General features: G+C 39.7%; 1 protein-coding gene across 2 annotated transcripts in view; it reads right to left on the reverse strand.

Annotated features, from left to right (window-relative positions):
- Nucleotides 1-17184, reverse strand: part of lrba (LPS responsive beige-like anchor protein) — an 875634-nt gene that overhangs the window by 695684 nt on the left and 162766 nt on the right. For both annotated transcript variants that reach the window (XM_043699606.1, XM_043699616.1), the window contains exons 22-25: nt 10359-11399; nt 6858-7039; nt 6444-6597; nt 1555-1735 (exon numbers count right to left, since the gene is read on the reverse strand). In XM_043699606.1, coding sequence (XP_043555541.1) covers nt 1555-1735; nt 6444-6597; nt 6858-7039; nt 10359-11399 — 1558 coding nt within the window. The remainder of the gene's footprint in view (nt 1-1554; nt 1736-6443; nt 6598-6857; nt 7040-10358; nt 11400-17184) is intronic.

Below are 17184 nucleotides of genomic sequence, written 5' to 3' on the forward strand. Positions count from 1 at the left end.
GCATGCAATTCTGGTCTCCTTCCTATCGGAAAGATGTTGTGAAACTTGAAAGGGTTCAGAAAAGATTTACAAGGATGTTGCTAGTGTTGGAGGATCTGAGCTACAGGGAGAGGCTGAACAGGCTAGGGCTGTTTTCCATGGAGCATCGGAGGTTGAGGGGTGACCTTATAGAGGTTTACAAAATTATGAGGGACATGGATAGGATAAATAGACAAAGTCTTTTCCCTGGGGTTGGGGAGTCAGAACTAGAGGGCATAGGTTTAGGGTGAGAGGGGAAAGATATAAAAAGAGACCTAAGGGGCAACTTTTTCATGCAGAGGGTGGTACGTGTATGGAATAAGCTGCCAGAGAATGTGGTGGAGACTGGTACAATTGCAACATTTAAGAGGCATTTGGACGGGTATATGAATAGGAAGCGTTTGGATGGATATGGGCTGGGTGCTAGCAGGTGGGACTAAATTCGGTTCGGATATCTGGTCGGCATGGACGGGTTGGACCGAAGGGTCTGTTTCCGTGCTGTACATCTCTATGACTCTATGCCTCTACAGCTGTACTTAATTGTTTGGCAACTTTGTTTTCCATTTTATTTTCCCAATTCCCAGTCTCAACACATCAAAAATTGGCTTTCCTGCAATCTATTAATTTGGTCTTGTCATGCTTTCATAGAATCTCTATAGTGTGGAAACAATCCATTTGGCCTAACAAGTCCACACCTACCCTCCTAAGAGTAACCCACCCTTACCCATTCTCTACCCTATTACTCTACATTTCCCCTGACTAATGCACCTAACCTAACCACTATGGGTAATTAAGCATGCCTAATTCACCTAACCTGCACAGCTTCGGACTGAGGGGGAAACCAGAGCACCCAGAGGAAACCCACGCAGATGCAGGGAGAATGTGCAAACTCCACACAGACTCTATCAGAGGCTGGAATCAAACCAGATTCCCTGGCACTGTCAGGCAGCAGTGCTAACCACTGAGCCACCATGCCGCCCTATTATCAACTTTGAGTATGCATTATAGTCACTATCATTTAAACAGACGATTACTTCTAATTCTCTTATCATTTAGAAGTCAAATCTTTAAGTTGAGCTATTGAATCAATTTGCAATGAAGTCATGGATCCTGGGATTATGTCTGGAGATCATATTGCAATTTCTTAGCATCAATTTCTGACTCATGTTAAGGAATGTGTAAATTTATCCTTTTGACATTTCTGAATCCTGACCAGAATTGTATAATATTTGTGGAATATTTTAAAGCAACTTGTGCAAATCCTTACAACTGTACACAGTTGAATTGCTTATTTCTAAAAAATCTTAATTATTTAATCTTTTTCCAAAACACAGACAAAAAAAAGTGCAACTTGCACTTTTTGAAAGCATTACAGCATTCATTACATGGAAGTGATTTTGCATTTATCTTTTATTGTACTTATCCTTTGGAAAAGCCATGCTATATACAAACTAAATACAAACTGATGCTGCAATAGGATTTTCTAAAGCAACATACTTAAAGTACAAAACGCATCCTTCTATACAATATACTCACCTAAACGAAGACACTGCCTTAATATTCCTCCAGTAGACATGTTCTTTTCAGCCTCAATTTCAGTGAAGCTAAGTGAGCTGGCAAAAATCAGCACATCAACAAGACCTATTAGCCTCTGAAGAAAAGTCACAGAGGTTTCAAACGACAGCCCTTGTGTTGGTTCGATGTTCTCCAATTCATGCTGTGAAAAGTATTATTAAAATAATTACAAATGACTACAAATAGGTCTTAAATACATGGTGTTCCTGATGAGTCAACATTACTATTCAAACAGTAGCTTCAGTGGCACACTAAACTGATATAGTTTATATAGAAAGTAGTTAAGCATACACTCCAGCTAAAACATCAATAGTCTGTAACATTTCACATTTCCACAGTATAACAAGACACGCCCCAATGTTAAGGCTGAACCTACTTTTTGTCTGGGGAAAGAATGAACGAAGCAAAGATACTTAGGCAAAGAGTGAGGGAAAAATAAGGTTGAGGCGTGTTCATGATCAATATGTTTGAACAGAAACAATTACACAGCACAAGACTAATTCTACATTCTCTGCATCTGCTATATAATATAGAAGACTGACTTAGAAGTACAATTCTGAAAAAGCAAAGTGACACCCTTGCAACAGAGTTAAAATCTGGCAAGATGTCAGATTTCAGTGAGAAAAACTGAAGAATAATTACTGTATGCAACAATACAATCAAGATTGAAGCAGAATGAATTGTGAATCTGGACAGACAAAATTGAGAGGAAAAACACAAAGCGTTTCTACATGACTAAGTTTGACCAAAAACTTGAGCCAAAACTTCAATATTACTGTTAAAATCATTGAAATGCACATGAGGCAGAGACACAGAATACTTTATGAATGAAAAAAGCAATTGATCTCTAATCATAATGGTTCACCTTAAGTACAGTGCAACATTTGAAAGGATTGCATGGACAATGTTCGCAATTTCATAGTACTAATACAGGAATATACTTTAAAAAGAAGTTGGAATATTTCCCTGTCACAAGGGTGGAGTGTACCTAAATATATCGTTGCATGGTGGAAGCAAGAATAAAGATAAGGAGGAATTGTCCCTGATTTCTTTTACTTGCATAGAGTTCCACTATAGAGAGTAGCAACCGGTGGTTGTTAATACAGAGAAGTATGTTAAATATCATGGGAGTAACTCCAATTAAGTATAAAATCTGCCATTCTGTTCCAAATTAATATCCTACCATTTGTTAGATGGGGATTTAATTTTCCCTATCCTTTACACACAATTCAAACTACAAGAATATTATGCAAGTGACTACAATGATGAAAAATGTATAAAAAACGTATAAATGACTACTTATGTTGCAAAACACAGTAGAGAGAAGAACAGGGTTAGATTTTTAACAGAATTATCAGTAATTTTATCAGGAGTTACAAAGATACAATTCCCCTAAGATAGAAATACCTTCAATTGAAAATACTCATTAGAATGCATTTCATTAAATAATTCATGCAGAAACTATGATATTTGTGATGATTTGAATGGTACAAAATCTCATTTATATCAAAGTAATCAACTCATCCAGTCAGTAAAACAGCAAATCTCACAGAACAATTGAATAATGAAGTTCCCTAAAAGCTTAAATTTTCCTAGAATTTACCATGTTGTATGAGATTTTGTTTAACAGCTATTGCAGTAGTACTTAACTTTTCAAAATTCTGCACTATGAAAAGAAAGGAAAGAATTACAAGAAGTGAGTTGATGTCCACCCTATTGTCAGTGGGCTGTCTTTGAAAATAAACATTCCTTCTTAGAGAGGGAGGTAAAATAACCTTCAGGTAAAGGCAGCAAGAGGCTGGTATGTGTGGCTGTCACATGGCCATTGACCAAAGGGATTCAGACAATTGATTGACATGGACAAAGTTACCATCCCCTAGAAATATAACATTGGGATAGACGTTTTAGACAGCAGTTCTCACTGGATGGTCCTCAAACAACAGTCTTCATCAAGCAATGCTCAACAGACAGATGGAAGATGGGCAAGAAGGATAGATGGAAGGCTGAGGAAAGAGTTCCCCAAAATCTCGGCAAGGGAGCAGGATACTGACCCCTTTAACAATGCCAACAAATTCTGTGCCAATAGCCTGTTTATTCTCTGGTATCAGTGAATTATCCTCAATTGTTACAGTTGTATATTTTCTGTACCATAGAATAGAATCATGAATCAAGCATGGCCAAACCACTGGAACCACCTGGGTCCCTGGCTCTAAGGGGCTACATTCAGCAAATGTGACCATAAATCCCTAAAATTAATAGAACGATACCTAAAATAGGCTGAAATTCGGCAGATACTCTGAATGAGTAGAAACTTGGCTCTGCTAGCCAATCAGACAATTTAGATCACACACAAATCATGGAGCACAGAGCAATCCATCATTTGACATTGAGATCTCCCTGTGAAACGTCATGAGACGAAGGCTCAACCCATGAGAAAGTTAAAAGTATTGTCAACCAGAGAGCAGGTGAAGTTGATGCAGCCAGTAGAAAACTATGGCATGAAACAAAATGCAGACATTGCAAAGACGAAGCAGATTCTGCCACTAAGTTTGTCCACCATTATGAAGGATTATGGAACAGTTCACCCAATAGGCACGCTCTCTGTCAAGGGAGAAGATAAGAGTGGTTGACCACCCAGACATTGAAAAGGCTCTGCTAATGTAGTAAGTACGCTCCCATCTTCAGTTCAATCTTGCAGAAAATGGCAATCACCTTGGCAAAGTGACTGGGTCACATCAAAGTCACCTGCAGTGAAGGTTGACTGGAAAAAGGAAAATGAGGTAGAGCATCATCTTCCACATAGTAACTAGTGAAGATACCATACTGCAGCAGCAATGATAGACTATGAGCTCCATTAAGTTCTCACTCATGTCTTGAATGCATTTGTACAGAGAAACATTTTAAGTCTGATGAAACTGGAATCTTTTGGCAGATTGTTCTTTGATACTTAAATGTGACAAAATTAGATAGTAGAGTAAGAAACACGTCACTGCTATGATCTATGTTAACAAGGATTGCACTAAAAACCTCGTCACTTCTTGAGAAAGTCGCAAAACAACATGGTGTCTTGGAATGTCAAAACACTAACCTCGCAGTGCAAACCTAACAAAACCATGTGGACAACCTCCAGTACCTCCAGTGAGCGGCACGGTCGGTGGGCGGCATGGTGGCACAGTGGTTAGCACTGCTGCCTCATAGCGCCGGAGACCCGGGTTCAATACCCGCCTCAGGCGACTGACTGTGTGGGTTTCCTCTGGGTGCTCCGGTTTCCTCCCACAGTCCAAAGATGTGCAGGTCAGGTGAATTGGCCATGCTAAATTGCCCACAATCTTAAGTAAGGGGTAAATATAGGGGTATGGGTGGGTTGCGCTTCAGCGGTCGGTGTGGACTTGTTGGGCCGAAGGGCCTGTTTCCACACTGTAATGTAATCTAATCTACCTTGGAGACATGGGTCAGGAAAAAGGCATAAAATGCAACAAAGCAAAAATAGGAAGACTACCCCACAGCCCACAACATTGCCAGTCTGAAAGGTACAAAATGTTTGTTCTTGCCTCTCAACACTACTGCCAAGCTCCAAGCAATAAATCAGGTGTGATTAGGAACATAAAACTAACAATTAATTAATACCCTCAACACAAAGTAACATCCGTCTATACTAGAGGCAATGCCTATGATGAAAAAGGAGTGGATGGTGATAACAGAAGTCACAACTGTAAATTGCTTTCAACATCCTGATTTCAACACAGGTTACATCTGCACAAGAGGATAAGAATAAGGAGTAGAAGAATGGGGCCAAACAACCCAAGGCCACAGCACTTATCACTCAGCCATGCAAGGCCAGCATGGTACTTCCAGCAGAAACAACCACGGAAACTTAAACAGAGATGGGCAATATAGCACTCTTTGGAATTGTCAGATGATCCCATCGCAGATGCAGTGCGTTCTACAGCTGAGTAGGCCAATGACCCTAAAGAACCAATGAATGCATACCCACAAGTTTACCATTTTCCTAGTCGATACATTAATGAGGAAACAGGTCTCTGGGTTATCACAAAATCAGATTTAACACAAAGTTAGAGGATGTTCTATTAGGATGTGACTCAAGATTTTACTGCAACTCAAATTACCAACGCTAACTTACTCCATTAATGAAAGTATAACAATTCCAGAGTTAATCCTGTGTGACCATGAAGTAGAGAACTACAGTCCATAATGAGTAATTTAGAAATGTGTAAGATTAACTCAACTAGAATTTTCTAGCCTGTTCTAGTAATGCACTATTTACTGAACATCAACAGGAACACAGTACATGTTCTTGGCAGCTATTTTAAACAAGGCTTGATTACTGCACCTTCTGTCAAACATTCAAATATATTAATTAATTTTACTATTGGTGCTTTAAATTGGGATTTTTCTGATCACCAGTTTAGAAAATGCTATCCTCATTTACTCTCAAAATAGTTGGAAAACGGGCACGTACAGGCAAATTAAACAACAATGCAGTAAAAACTCAAGTGGCACTTTAGAAAAATTAAAAGGTAGTTGAGAAACTTACTGGAAAAAAAGTAATACATGGGTATTTCCTTTTTAAAATGGAATAGGCATGTACACATGGAGAAAGAAAACATTTTACGCACATTTTTCATATATTTTGTAGCTCATCTTACAACGTTACAAAATATATGACTAACAGGATTTTTGCTAAGTAACTTCGATCAGTCATATTAGACCATGCTTGAATCACTCATGCAAAGCAAATAAAAAGATGGAGGTTCAATTTTCTATCTTCATAAACCCAAGAGAAATCTATTTTTCAACTAAATCCATTTGATCTATTATTTCATACTCACTGTGGTAGATGTCGCTGCAGATAGAAGTGGGAGAATCCCACCACAGGCCATTATGATGTTATCTACCACCTGAGAGACAAGGTGAATAGTGTTGTGGACAAAGATGATGTTTTCACTGCTGTTAACAAAATCCATCACTGTCTTTGTGTTATGGCTGCTCAAAAGAGGAAAAAAAGAATTCAACTCTTTTTACAACATTCTCTCATTTACTTGCACATGTAGCTGGGTGCTTCTCAAACTGAAGCCTCTAAGAAAGTGAAACAAATACAGAATTTTTCTTAGGAAAGGTGATACACAAGGGGAAGCTATTCAATGTTGAAGCAGGGTGCAATCAACTTGCTATCCAAAAAGCACAACAGTGCTAAACAGCATGAGATTTAACACATCAACATACAATCACAACACATAACTAACCTTCGCCACATCTGCACATCCGTTTCAATGGAGAATAGCAAGTCATTAAGCAGGCGTTGGTGCATGGGAGACCATTTAAATTCTGGAATGCGAAACATGGTGGCACGTCCTGAGGGATTGGACCCTTTTCTTTGCTCATCAGGTACAACACTTTGTTGATTTGTAAGTTCCAGTTGTGATAACTGGGCAAACAGCAAATCAAATAACACAAAATGTAAATAAAAGGATCTCTTGTTCAAGTCTTTTTTTAACTTTATACCAAGGTGAGCATTTGAATGTTCAGGTATTGATGTGATTAGCAAACGGACAGGATTTTCTTATAAAAAAAAATTTATTCATCTGTATTATGTCCTATCTATGAACACAAAATGTTCCTGCTCATCTCGATACCTGGAAAGATCAGAGCTTTTGTTTGACAAACACATCTTTACCTTGTAAAGGCTAGGTACTCAACTCTCCCTCCCTTTCTGATGGCCTTCTTTTAAAAGTTTCCTGACCCTAACTATTACTACTAGAATCCTGGCAATGTGGAGAAGCTATTCAGCCCAGAGTCTGTACCAATCTTCCGAAGCGCATCCCACATATACCCAGGACCCAAAGCTGTTCCCAAAACCCCACATTTACCAAAGCTAATCCACCTAGCCTGTCCATCTCTGGACACTGCGTGCAAATTAGCACGGCCATTCCACCGAACCTCCCACTGTGGTCTGCAGTCTGTCTATTTACATTGTCACTCCTTAAACTAAGATGCGTTGTGGGCATTTAATTTGTTCCTTCAGCAGAAATCCAAACATTGTCCAACCACCAGTCATCTCCTCTGCCTGTCTGAACTTGCTATATTGTACAATTTCTCTTTTAACACTACTCACACTCTCCAAATAAAAAAGTATAATGGAATCTGTATAGATTGATCCATTAAAGTCTTTCTTTCTGCGGGGCACATGGCTCCAGTCCTATCCAAACCCTTCCCCACACCTCTATTTTCAGCACACTGATGACTGAATAAGTTTCACTTATTGCTGTTGCCCCAAACTTGAAATTTTAAATCTCTGCTTGCAATTTCCACCTCTCAATTTAATATGGTCCATCTCTAATTCCCTCCTTCTTTAACTTGTCTTTTTCCTAGTTGGTAGTAATACAGATTGATATGTTTACTAAAGTTATTTCCTTGTCATTCAAATATTAAAGGCAAAAAGCCACAATGCTGTTCCAAATCAATGTCCTACCATTTGTTAGATTTGGATTTAATTCCCCTAGACCCTTACACAATTCATTATGGAGGCAATTACAAATATGCAATTCATTTTAAAAATGTATAAATTACAACTTATGTTACAAAATATGGTTAAGAGAAGGATTAGATTTTACAGATATATCAGTAATTCTGTCAGGAGATACTTACAAACAATTTTTTCCAGAATTTTCCTTAGTTTCTATACATACCTTGAACCAAATTTTAATACATTCTATTGCGATAGGCTTTTGGGATAGGCTGTCAGTCAATATCTACAATTACTGAAGAAAGACTGCAGAAAACTACAGCATAGTAGGATTTGGGAGTCTTCATGCATAAATCACAAAAGACTAGCATACAAATTCAGCAGATAACAGCAAACGCAAATGGTATTTTGGCCTTCATTTCAAACAGAATGAAGTATAAAAATAGGGAACTCTTGCTGAAAGTAAGAGTACTAGGCAGACGACACCTGGAATACTACAAACAGTTTTAGTCCCTTTGTCTAAGTAAAGATATACTTACATTGAAAGCAGTCTAGACAAGTTTTACTAGGTTGACCTTGAATGCGGACAGACCATCTTATAAGTATAGGATTAATAGTTGGGATCGTATTCATTACAGTTTAGAAGAATGAGGTTGGCGTTATTGAAGCATACAAAATTCTTAAAGGATTTGCCAGGGAGAGATTGCTTGCTCTCAAGGGGGAGTCTAGGATTAGGTATATTCTCAGTGTAAGGGGTCACCCACTTATGACGACACTGGAAGGAATTTCATCTCTCAGAGGTTAGTGAATCTCTGGAATTCTTCACTGCAGAACGCTTTTGAGGTGAGGTCATGAAGCATATTCAACATTGAGATAAACAGAGCTTTAATCAACAAGGGACTCAAAGGTTTTTGGCAAAGGCAACAAAGTGGGGTTGAGGACTATCAGCCACAATTTGATTGAATGGCAGAGCAGATTTGCAAGGCTGACTGGTGAATTCTGCTCCTACTGTTAGCCCACCAACTCCTACAGCTATCCTGTTCACACTTATTTGCACTCCAACCCCTTTAAAGTCTCAACTCCAATCTCAGTTCGCCTCCTCTGCTTAAATGATGCTATCTTCTACCCCACCTCCAACAATATACCTTCTCTTTGTCTTTAATCAAAAATTCCATTTCACCATTGTTGACTCAATGACATTTGTCACATTTCCCACACTTCTCATCTTTTCAAATAAATAATAACTTACTTAGACATGTTTCAATTTGGTATATACTATAGCTTGTCATGGGTTCGCCTCTATTCTGGGTAAGTAACAAAGCTTGAATGATATCTTTGCAGAACATCTCTGTTCAGTCTACAAGCATGACTTTGAATTTTAGATTGCCTTCCATTTTAATCTCACTCCTCTGTCCTCAGATTAGCACACCATTTTTCAAGCTGTCCTCAGATTCACAATAACAGCATCCTATCTTTCATTCAGGTACTTTACAACCTTCCAGTATCAGTCATGATTTCAGCAAGTATAGAACTGAATGTCATATAAAAAAATCTAATTTTCACATTTAAATTGAAAACTGTATTATAATGATCTAAATAACATCAAAAACAGATGACTTAATTTAGTCTGTTAATGGTTCCCTTAGTAAGGCCATTCAACTAAAAACATGAAACTTCAAATCTTCTAAAAGCATTTTACTTAAGGAAAAGCTATATAATCAATTGGCAAAACACAAAATCGCATGAAGGACAATTCAATTCCATCTGACAGACTACATTCCGCCCAAATACCGGAATTACTTGCGTCATTCTAATAAAGATTATAAAACAAAATGACTGAGGTGGTGACAAAATAAAGGCAACACAGGATTGACTGGAATTTTTGATTAAAGACAAAGAGAAGATATATTGTTAGAGTTTGGCAAAAAAAATGTAGCAGTAACTAGAAACCAAAAAGGAAAATACTGATGATCAATCATCAACCCGAAACATTAGCTCTATTTCCCTCGCCACAAAAGATTCCAGACTGTAGTGTTTCTGATGTTTTCTATCGTTATAATCTCTGCAGATGGTTAGTTTCAGGTAAAACAAACATAATTGAAAAACAGGACAGGAAGATCTCTCAAACATTTGCAGGAGAGATTATTATTCCACCACAGACAAAATCACTGATATTCAATTTCCTCATATCTCAGGCTCATAAAATTCAGAAAAAGTGGAGATTCATGCTGTTAAACTGAAGTTGTCATTTTAAGTTTTCCATCACAATAAAGTGTATTACCTGAATAGGGGGCTTTGGGACCATTGTAGATTCTTGACTTATACTTGCTCGAAGTTCCAACCTCTCAGTATCAGCTGCAACACTAGACACATCCAATCTAGCAATTTCTTTAGCAGATAGGACTTTCAACTCTCTAGTTTTTGTGTTAATTGTTCCAATATCTTTATCTGGGCTATTACTGTCATGAGTGCTAGAATCAGCAGTGTGGCTGTCAAGTTCTTTTAAGGGTTCAGTGCTTGATTCTGTTTGCAATTTTGCCATCTCTTGTTTTACTTTGATCATCTCCTCCTGTAGTACAGACGCGGAGTGATTTGAAACTGCTTCTGAACTGCTTGAACTCTCTTTGGATGCAGTAGTTGAAATATTTAGTTCTTGAGAAGTGTCCTGAAGCTCTGAGACACAGTTCTCTTCACTATTTATGCTGTTCTGTTGTCCATTGTTTGAATATTCTACCACATCAACCTTTGGATCACATGGGTCCAATGCAACATTAGGCTCTTGCCCATTTGTAGTAATTGCAGTTGTTGTTTTCTCTTTTACTTTAGTTACTTCACTTTCAGTCATTTCATCTGAAAACACATCGGTGGAACGAGCAGCTGAACAGTCCACATCTTCCATGCACATTTCAGTTACTTCAGATTTCTCAACTTCAAAACTTTCCAAAGAATCTGGTAATTTATTTGATATCTGATCTACTTGTGTTATCACCTTAGTTACTTCAGTGCCATTAAGTGACTCAGTTGCTTTTTTTATTTTGTCTGTCTGTTCCATGTTTTTCTGCTGTACTTCAGTGTTCAGAGAACTGGCTTCCTGGTAACCTTCAAGTTGTTTGAAACCTTCTGCTTTTTCTAATTGCTTCTCAACATTTTCAGAATGGGGTGCACTCTGGACCTCAAAAACATCTTTCTGAATTGTAGCTTCTTGTGTGCTGCTAATCTCAGAAATAGTTTGAATGGTTGGGATTTGGTTTGTACTTTCATCTCGTCTTTGGTACTCCTCAAATGTTCTGGCCAAACTCTCCTTGTGTATTTCATAAGTGACCTGAACAAACAAGTATCAGAAAAGAATTAAAATGAAATGAATGCAATTGATCAGTCATATTAAATTGTGACCATACATCTGATGAAGCTATTTTAAGAACAATTAGTCAGCCACCACCCAACTGACAAGAACGTGTCCTTTAGTTATAGTTATTTACAACCTGCTGTTTCATCACAGTGTTTTGTTCTAAGATATCCCAGATCTCCATTCAAGTGCGTGCTAATACCATACAATGATGAATTTTTTTACGTGCTTACACTCTAGAAGAACTTTCATTCTAAATTGAATGGATTGTCAGCAACCCAGCTAATGCAAAATTGTAATTTAAGTGCTGCTGCTGAAATCACTGCATTCAAAGTCAGAGTCACGTAGCACAGAAACACACACTTCAGTCCAATTCACCTACGCCAGCCAGATATACTAAACTGATTTGGTCCCATTTGCCAACATTTGGCCGAAAGCCCTCTAAACCCTTCCTATTCATATACCCAACCAAATGCCTTTTAAGTATTGTAATTACACCAGCCTCCACCATCTCCTCTGGCAACTCGTTCCATGCATGCACTATCCTCTGCATGAAATCATTGCTCTTCAGGTTCATTTTAAGTCTATCCCCTCTCAAATTACACCTATGCCCACTCGTTTTGAATTCCCCTTCCCTGGGAAAAAGACCTTGGATATTCACACTATTGATGCCCCCTCAGGATTTTATAAACTTCTGCAAGGTCATCTCAGCCTCCAACACTCCACAGAAAACAGCCCCAGCCCATTGAACCTCTCCTTATAACTCAAAACATCCAACCTTGGCAACATCCTTTACATCTTTTCTGAACCCTTTCAAGTTTAACATCTTTCCTATAGCAGGGAGACTATAATTTAATGCAGTATTCCAAAAGTGGCCTCACCAATGTCCTGTATAGCCGCAACATGACCTCCCAACTTCTTTATGCAATGTACTAACCAGTGAAGGCAAACAAGTATTGTGTTCACCACCCTATCCATCTACAACTCATGATTTGGAGACGCCGGTGTTGGACTGGGGTGTACAAAGTTAAAAATCACACAACATCAGGTTATAGTTCAACAGGTTTAATTGGAAGCACACTAGCTTTCGGAGTACTGCTCCTTCACAAGGTGGTTGTGATGAAGGAGTAGCGCTCCGAAAGCTAGTGTACTTCAAATTAAACCTGTTGAACTATAACCTGATGTTGTGTGATTTTTAACTACCTACAACTCCACTTTCAAGAAACTATGCACCTGCACCCTAGATCTCTTTGCTTGGTAACATGCCCCACGGTCCTACCATTTACTATACAAGCCCTGGTTTGCCTTACCAAAATGCAATACCTCACATTTATCTAAATTAAATGCCATCTGCCACTCAACAGCCCATTGGTCCATCTGATCAAAATCCCATTGTACTCTGAAAGAACCTTCTTCAGTGTCCACTACATCTATTTTGGTGTCTTCTGCAAACTTACAAAGCATACCTCCTATATTCACATTCAAATCATTTATATAATGACAAAAAGTAGTAGACTCAGCACCGATCCATGTGGCACACCGCTGGGTCACAGGTCTCCTGTCCAAACTTCTACCACCAACCTTTATTCTCCTATCATCAAGCCGATTTTTATCCAACTGGCCAGCTCCCACAGATTCCATGCAAACTAACCTTGCTCACCAGTCTACCATGCAGAACCTAGTCAATCCATACATCGCTCTACTTTCATCAATCTTGTTTGTCACCTCTTCAAAAAACTCAGTCAAGTTAGTGAGACACGAACTCCCAAACACAAAGCCACGTTGACAATCCCTAATCAGTCCTTGCCTTTCAAAATGTACGTAAATCCTCTCCTTCAGAATCCCTTCCAACAACTTACTCACCACTGACATCAGGCTCTGCTGTCTTTAGTTCCTTGGCTTTTCCTTGCTACCCTTCTACTGCACAGGGTCTCGCTAATCTTGTGGGAGTCACGCAGATCCCATAAGATAGGTGTAGGCCACAACAGCGCCATGTGGGGCTAGACCAAAGTCACGCAAGCCCTACCATATTCAACTGTGCCCCATCATAGTAGACGAGCAGATCCAGAGTTGGCAGGACCCAAAAGGCTCAGCCCACAGTGTGATTAAGAGTTGAGCAGGTTCCAGTAATGTCAGCTGGTTGTGGTTCAGTGTTTGGGCCTCTGCGAATCAGTGAGACCCATGACAGCCAGTGCCACCAGTTCATCTGTAGTTGTACAAGAGCATCCAATGTTGAAGAGGTCCTGCTAAACTTGCGATTCCTTGTCAGTCTCGAATAGAACGAGCAGAATCAAAGGAGGCCCCACTGAGATTGATCCTCAGCATTGTGTGGGCTTCGAAGCATTGGTACAGCTCCTCCTGTGTCAGATAGGACCCACTGTGATTAACCAAATTCTCTCAGGGTCAAGTCAATCCCACTTGTGTTGTGTAGGAGGTAAGAGGACTCAGCCTACTAGAGGTCCTAGTAGGCTGAGGGGTCCCTATCAAGATTACCTAACCACAAGAGAGGGAAAAAACAGTTGAGTAAAACTTGGAAATGAACATACTAGTCAGACTGGACATGGGGTTTGAAGTCAGAGACAAATCAGACCAACATGTCTCATTTACTAGCTTTCCTGGCTTTTCCTCTGAGGTAGGTCTCAACTTGATGATTATAGTAGTAAGCCATTCAGCACCACCAGATATTCTGCCATCCCAAGAGATGATGGATCTGCACTTGCATTTACCCACCTTGATCCAAATTCCTTGAAAGCTTTCCTTAACAAATATTTATCAATCTTAGTGTTGAAAATTTCAAGTGATCCAGCACCAGAGTCATTTCAGGAAGTTATAAATGTCCACCAATCTTTGTATTAAATTATTACTTAGTCACAGTTCAAAGTGGCCTTGCTCTGACTTTAAAATTATGTCCTTGTATTCTGTAAATACTTTTATTTGAAAAAATGCCAGTTGTGACTTTACTCCAGATTGTATCACATTGTGGAGACAGTGAGATCTGCAGATGCTGGAGATCAGAGTTGAGAGTGTGTTGCCAGAAAAGCACAGCAGATCAGGCAGCATCCGAGGAGCAGGAAAATCGACGTTTCGGGGGGAACCCTTCATCAGGAATGGGGCTGGGAGCCTTGGGGGAGGACTGATAAATGGGAGCTGGGGAGAAGGTAGCTGAGAGTGCGATAGGTGGATGGAGGTGAGAGTAAACCCCACCAACCTCCACATAAATCGCATCATCCGCCAACATTTCCACCACCTACAAATGGACCCCACCACCAGGGATATATTCCCCTACCCACTCCTATCCGCTTTCCGCAAAGACCATTCCCTCTGCGACTACCTGGCCAGGTCTACACCCCCTAATAAGCCACCCGTCCCTGCCACCGCAGGGATTTCAAAACCTGCACCCACACATCCCCCCCTTCACTTCCATTCAAGGCCCCAAAGGAGCCTTCCACATCCATCAAAGTTTCACCAGCATTCCCACACGTCATTTATTGCATCCGTTACTCCCAATGCAGTCTCCTCTATATTGGAGAGACTGGATGCCTTCTCGCGGAGCACTTCAGAGAATATCTCTGGGACACCCATACCAACCAATCCCACTGCCTTGTGACTGAACATTTCAACTCCCCCTCTGCTTAGGACATGCAGGTCCTGAGCCTCCTGCATTGTCACTCCCTCACCACCCGATGCCTGGAGGAAGAAAGCCTTATCTTCCGCATTGGGACCCTTCAACCCCATGGCATCAGTATGGACTTTAGTTTCCTCATTTCCCCTCCCCCCACCTTATCCCAGTTCCAACCTTCCAGCTCAGCACCACTCTCATGACCTGTCCCACCTGTCCATCTCCCTTCCCACCTATCCACTCCACCCTCCTCTCCAAGCTATCATCTACCCAACCTCATTCCTGAAGAAGGGCTCCAGCCTGAAACATCGATTTTCCTGTTCCTCGGATGCTGCCTGACCTGCTGTGCTTTTCCAGCAAAACACACTCAACTTGTGTTACATTGTACCTAGTTATCAAAAAGGTCTATTCACTACAGAACACAAAAAATAAATACTGTGAACATGGACTGATAATATCAGCATATTTTCGGAAAGAAAATCCACCTGTGACTTCTCTATTTTACATGCAACAATTTAGTACTCAGGTCATTCAATCATATAAAATTCCCACCTCAGGCAACTGCGTGTGGAGTGTGCACATTCTCCCCGTGTCTGCGTGGGTTTCCTCCGGGTGCTCCAGTTTCCTCCCACAGTCCAAAGCTGTGCAGGTCAGGTGAATTGGCCATGCTAAATTGCCCGTAGTGTAAGGTGTATTAGTCAGAGGAAAATGGGTCTGGGTGGGTTGCTCTTCGGAGGGTCGGTGTGGACATTGGGCCGAAGGGCCTGTTTCCACACTGTAGGGAATCTAATCTAATCTAATCTAAAAATGGAAATTAAAGCAGTCATGTGTCAGTTCTCCCCATATTTCCTCATCTAATTACTCATGTTTGTCCCATTCTATCCTCCCATCATGTACCCACTTTCTCCCATTGTCCAAATCACCATTACCACAATCTCCCCTATCTCGAACTCCTACAGATTCCCCTCAGCTGAATTTAATTTCTGAAGTTTATAAAAATATAAAATAGCTACATGCAGATGATTCAAATATTGCTACTATCAAAAAGAACTGTGGATGCTGGAAATCTGAAACAAAACCAGACATTGCTGGAGATATTCAGCAGGTCTGGCAGCATCTGTGGAGGGAAAGGAGAGTTACGTTTCAGGTGCAATGACCCTTCTTCAGGACTTGAGAGTACTCAAGAAAAGCCACTGAACCCAAACTCTGTCTTCTGTCCACAGATACTGCCACAGCTACTGAGTTTCTCCAGCAGTTTCTGGTTTTGTTTTAATTGTATTTTTCCCTCATATACACAGTTAATTAAAAATTATACAGATTTTACGTCAATCATGCATTTGACCTTGCTATCCTGGCTTTCAAAATTATTTAAAGAAAAGTGGACCAGCAATGAGAAAAAAAAATGTGTAGCTGACTGTATGGTGCTGATAACATCTTGGAAAATGAAAGCATGCAATACATGTTTAGACTGCACAATCTAAATTCAACTCAGTGTCACAGTTATGCTTAAAAATCAGCTCCAACCCCTGGATTTTAGAAGATCCTGAGGCCTTGAAATTATAACTTATATCATATGAAGGTATTAAAAGAATCATAAAATAGATAGCTCAACTTAACCTTACAATTAATCAGGTTACTACAAAACCTATTTTTTGTTTCTTTAATTTTGTTAAATTACCATGTTGAACTTTAAAATTTGTCTCACTGAGACAAAGCAGCAAAATAAATTTTAAAGATTTGCAAATGATTTAAATATATAAAAAGCAAGAGAGAGGTCAAAGTGAAGACAAACCCCTTAAAAATGAACCGAGGGAGATACTTATGGAGAACAAGGAAATGGCACGACAGTTAAACAGATATTTTGCATCATTTTTTTTTTAATTTGGAAGATTCTTCAAACATCCCATTAACACTAAAGAATATGGTGAAGGAATTAGCACCACTGCTCTACCCTCATGTGGATGAGGGTAGAGCAGTGGATGTAGTATACATGGATTTTAGTAAGGCATTTCATAAGGTTCCCCATGGTAGGCTTATGCGGAAAGTCAGGAGGCATGGGATAGAGGGAAATTTGGCCAATTGGATAGAAAACTGGCTAACCAGTCGAAGTCAGAGAGTGGTGGTAGATGGTAAATATTCAGC

Source organism: Chiloscyllium plagiosum, chromosome 1 (assembly GCF_004010195.1).
Source record: "Chiloscyllium plagiosum isolate BGI_BamShark_2017 chromosome 1, ASM401019v2, whole genome shotgun sequence".
Taxonomy (NCBI): Eukaryota; Metazoa; Chordata; class Chondrichthyes; order Orectolobiformes; family Hemiscylliidae; genus Chiloscyllium; species Chiloscyllium plagiosum.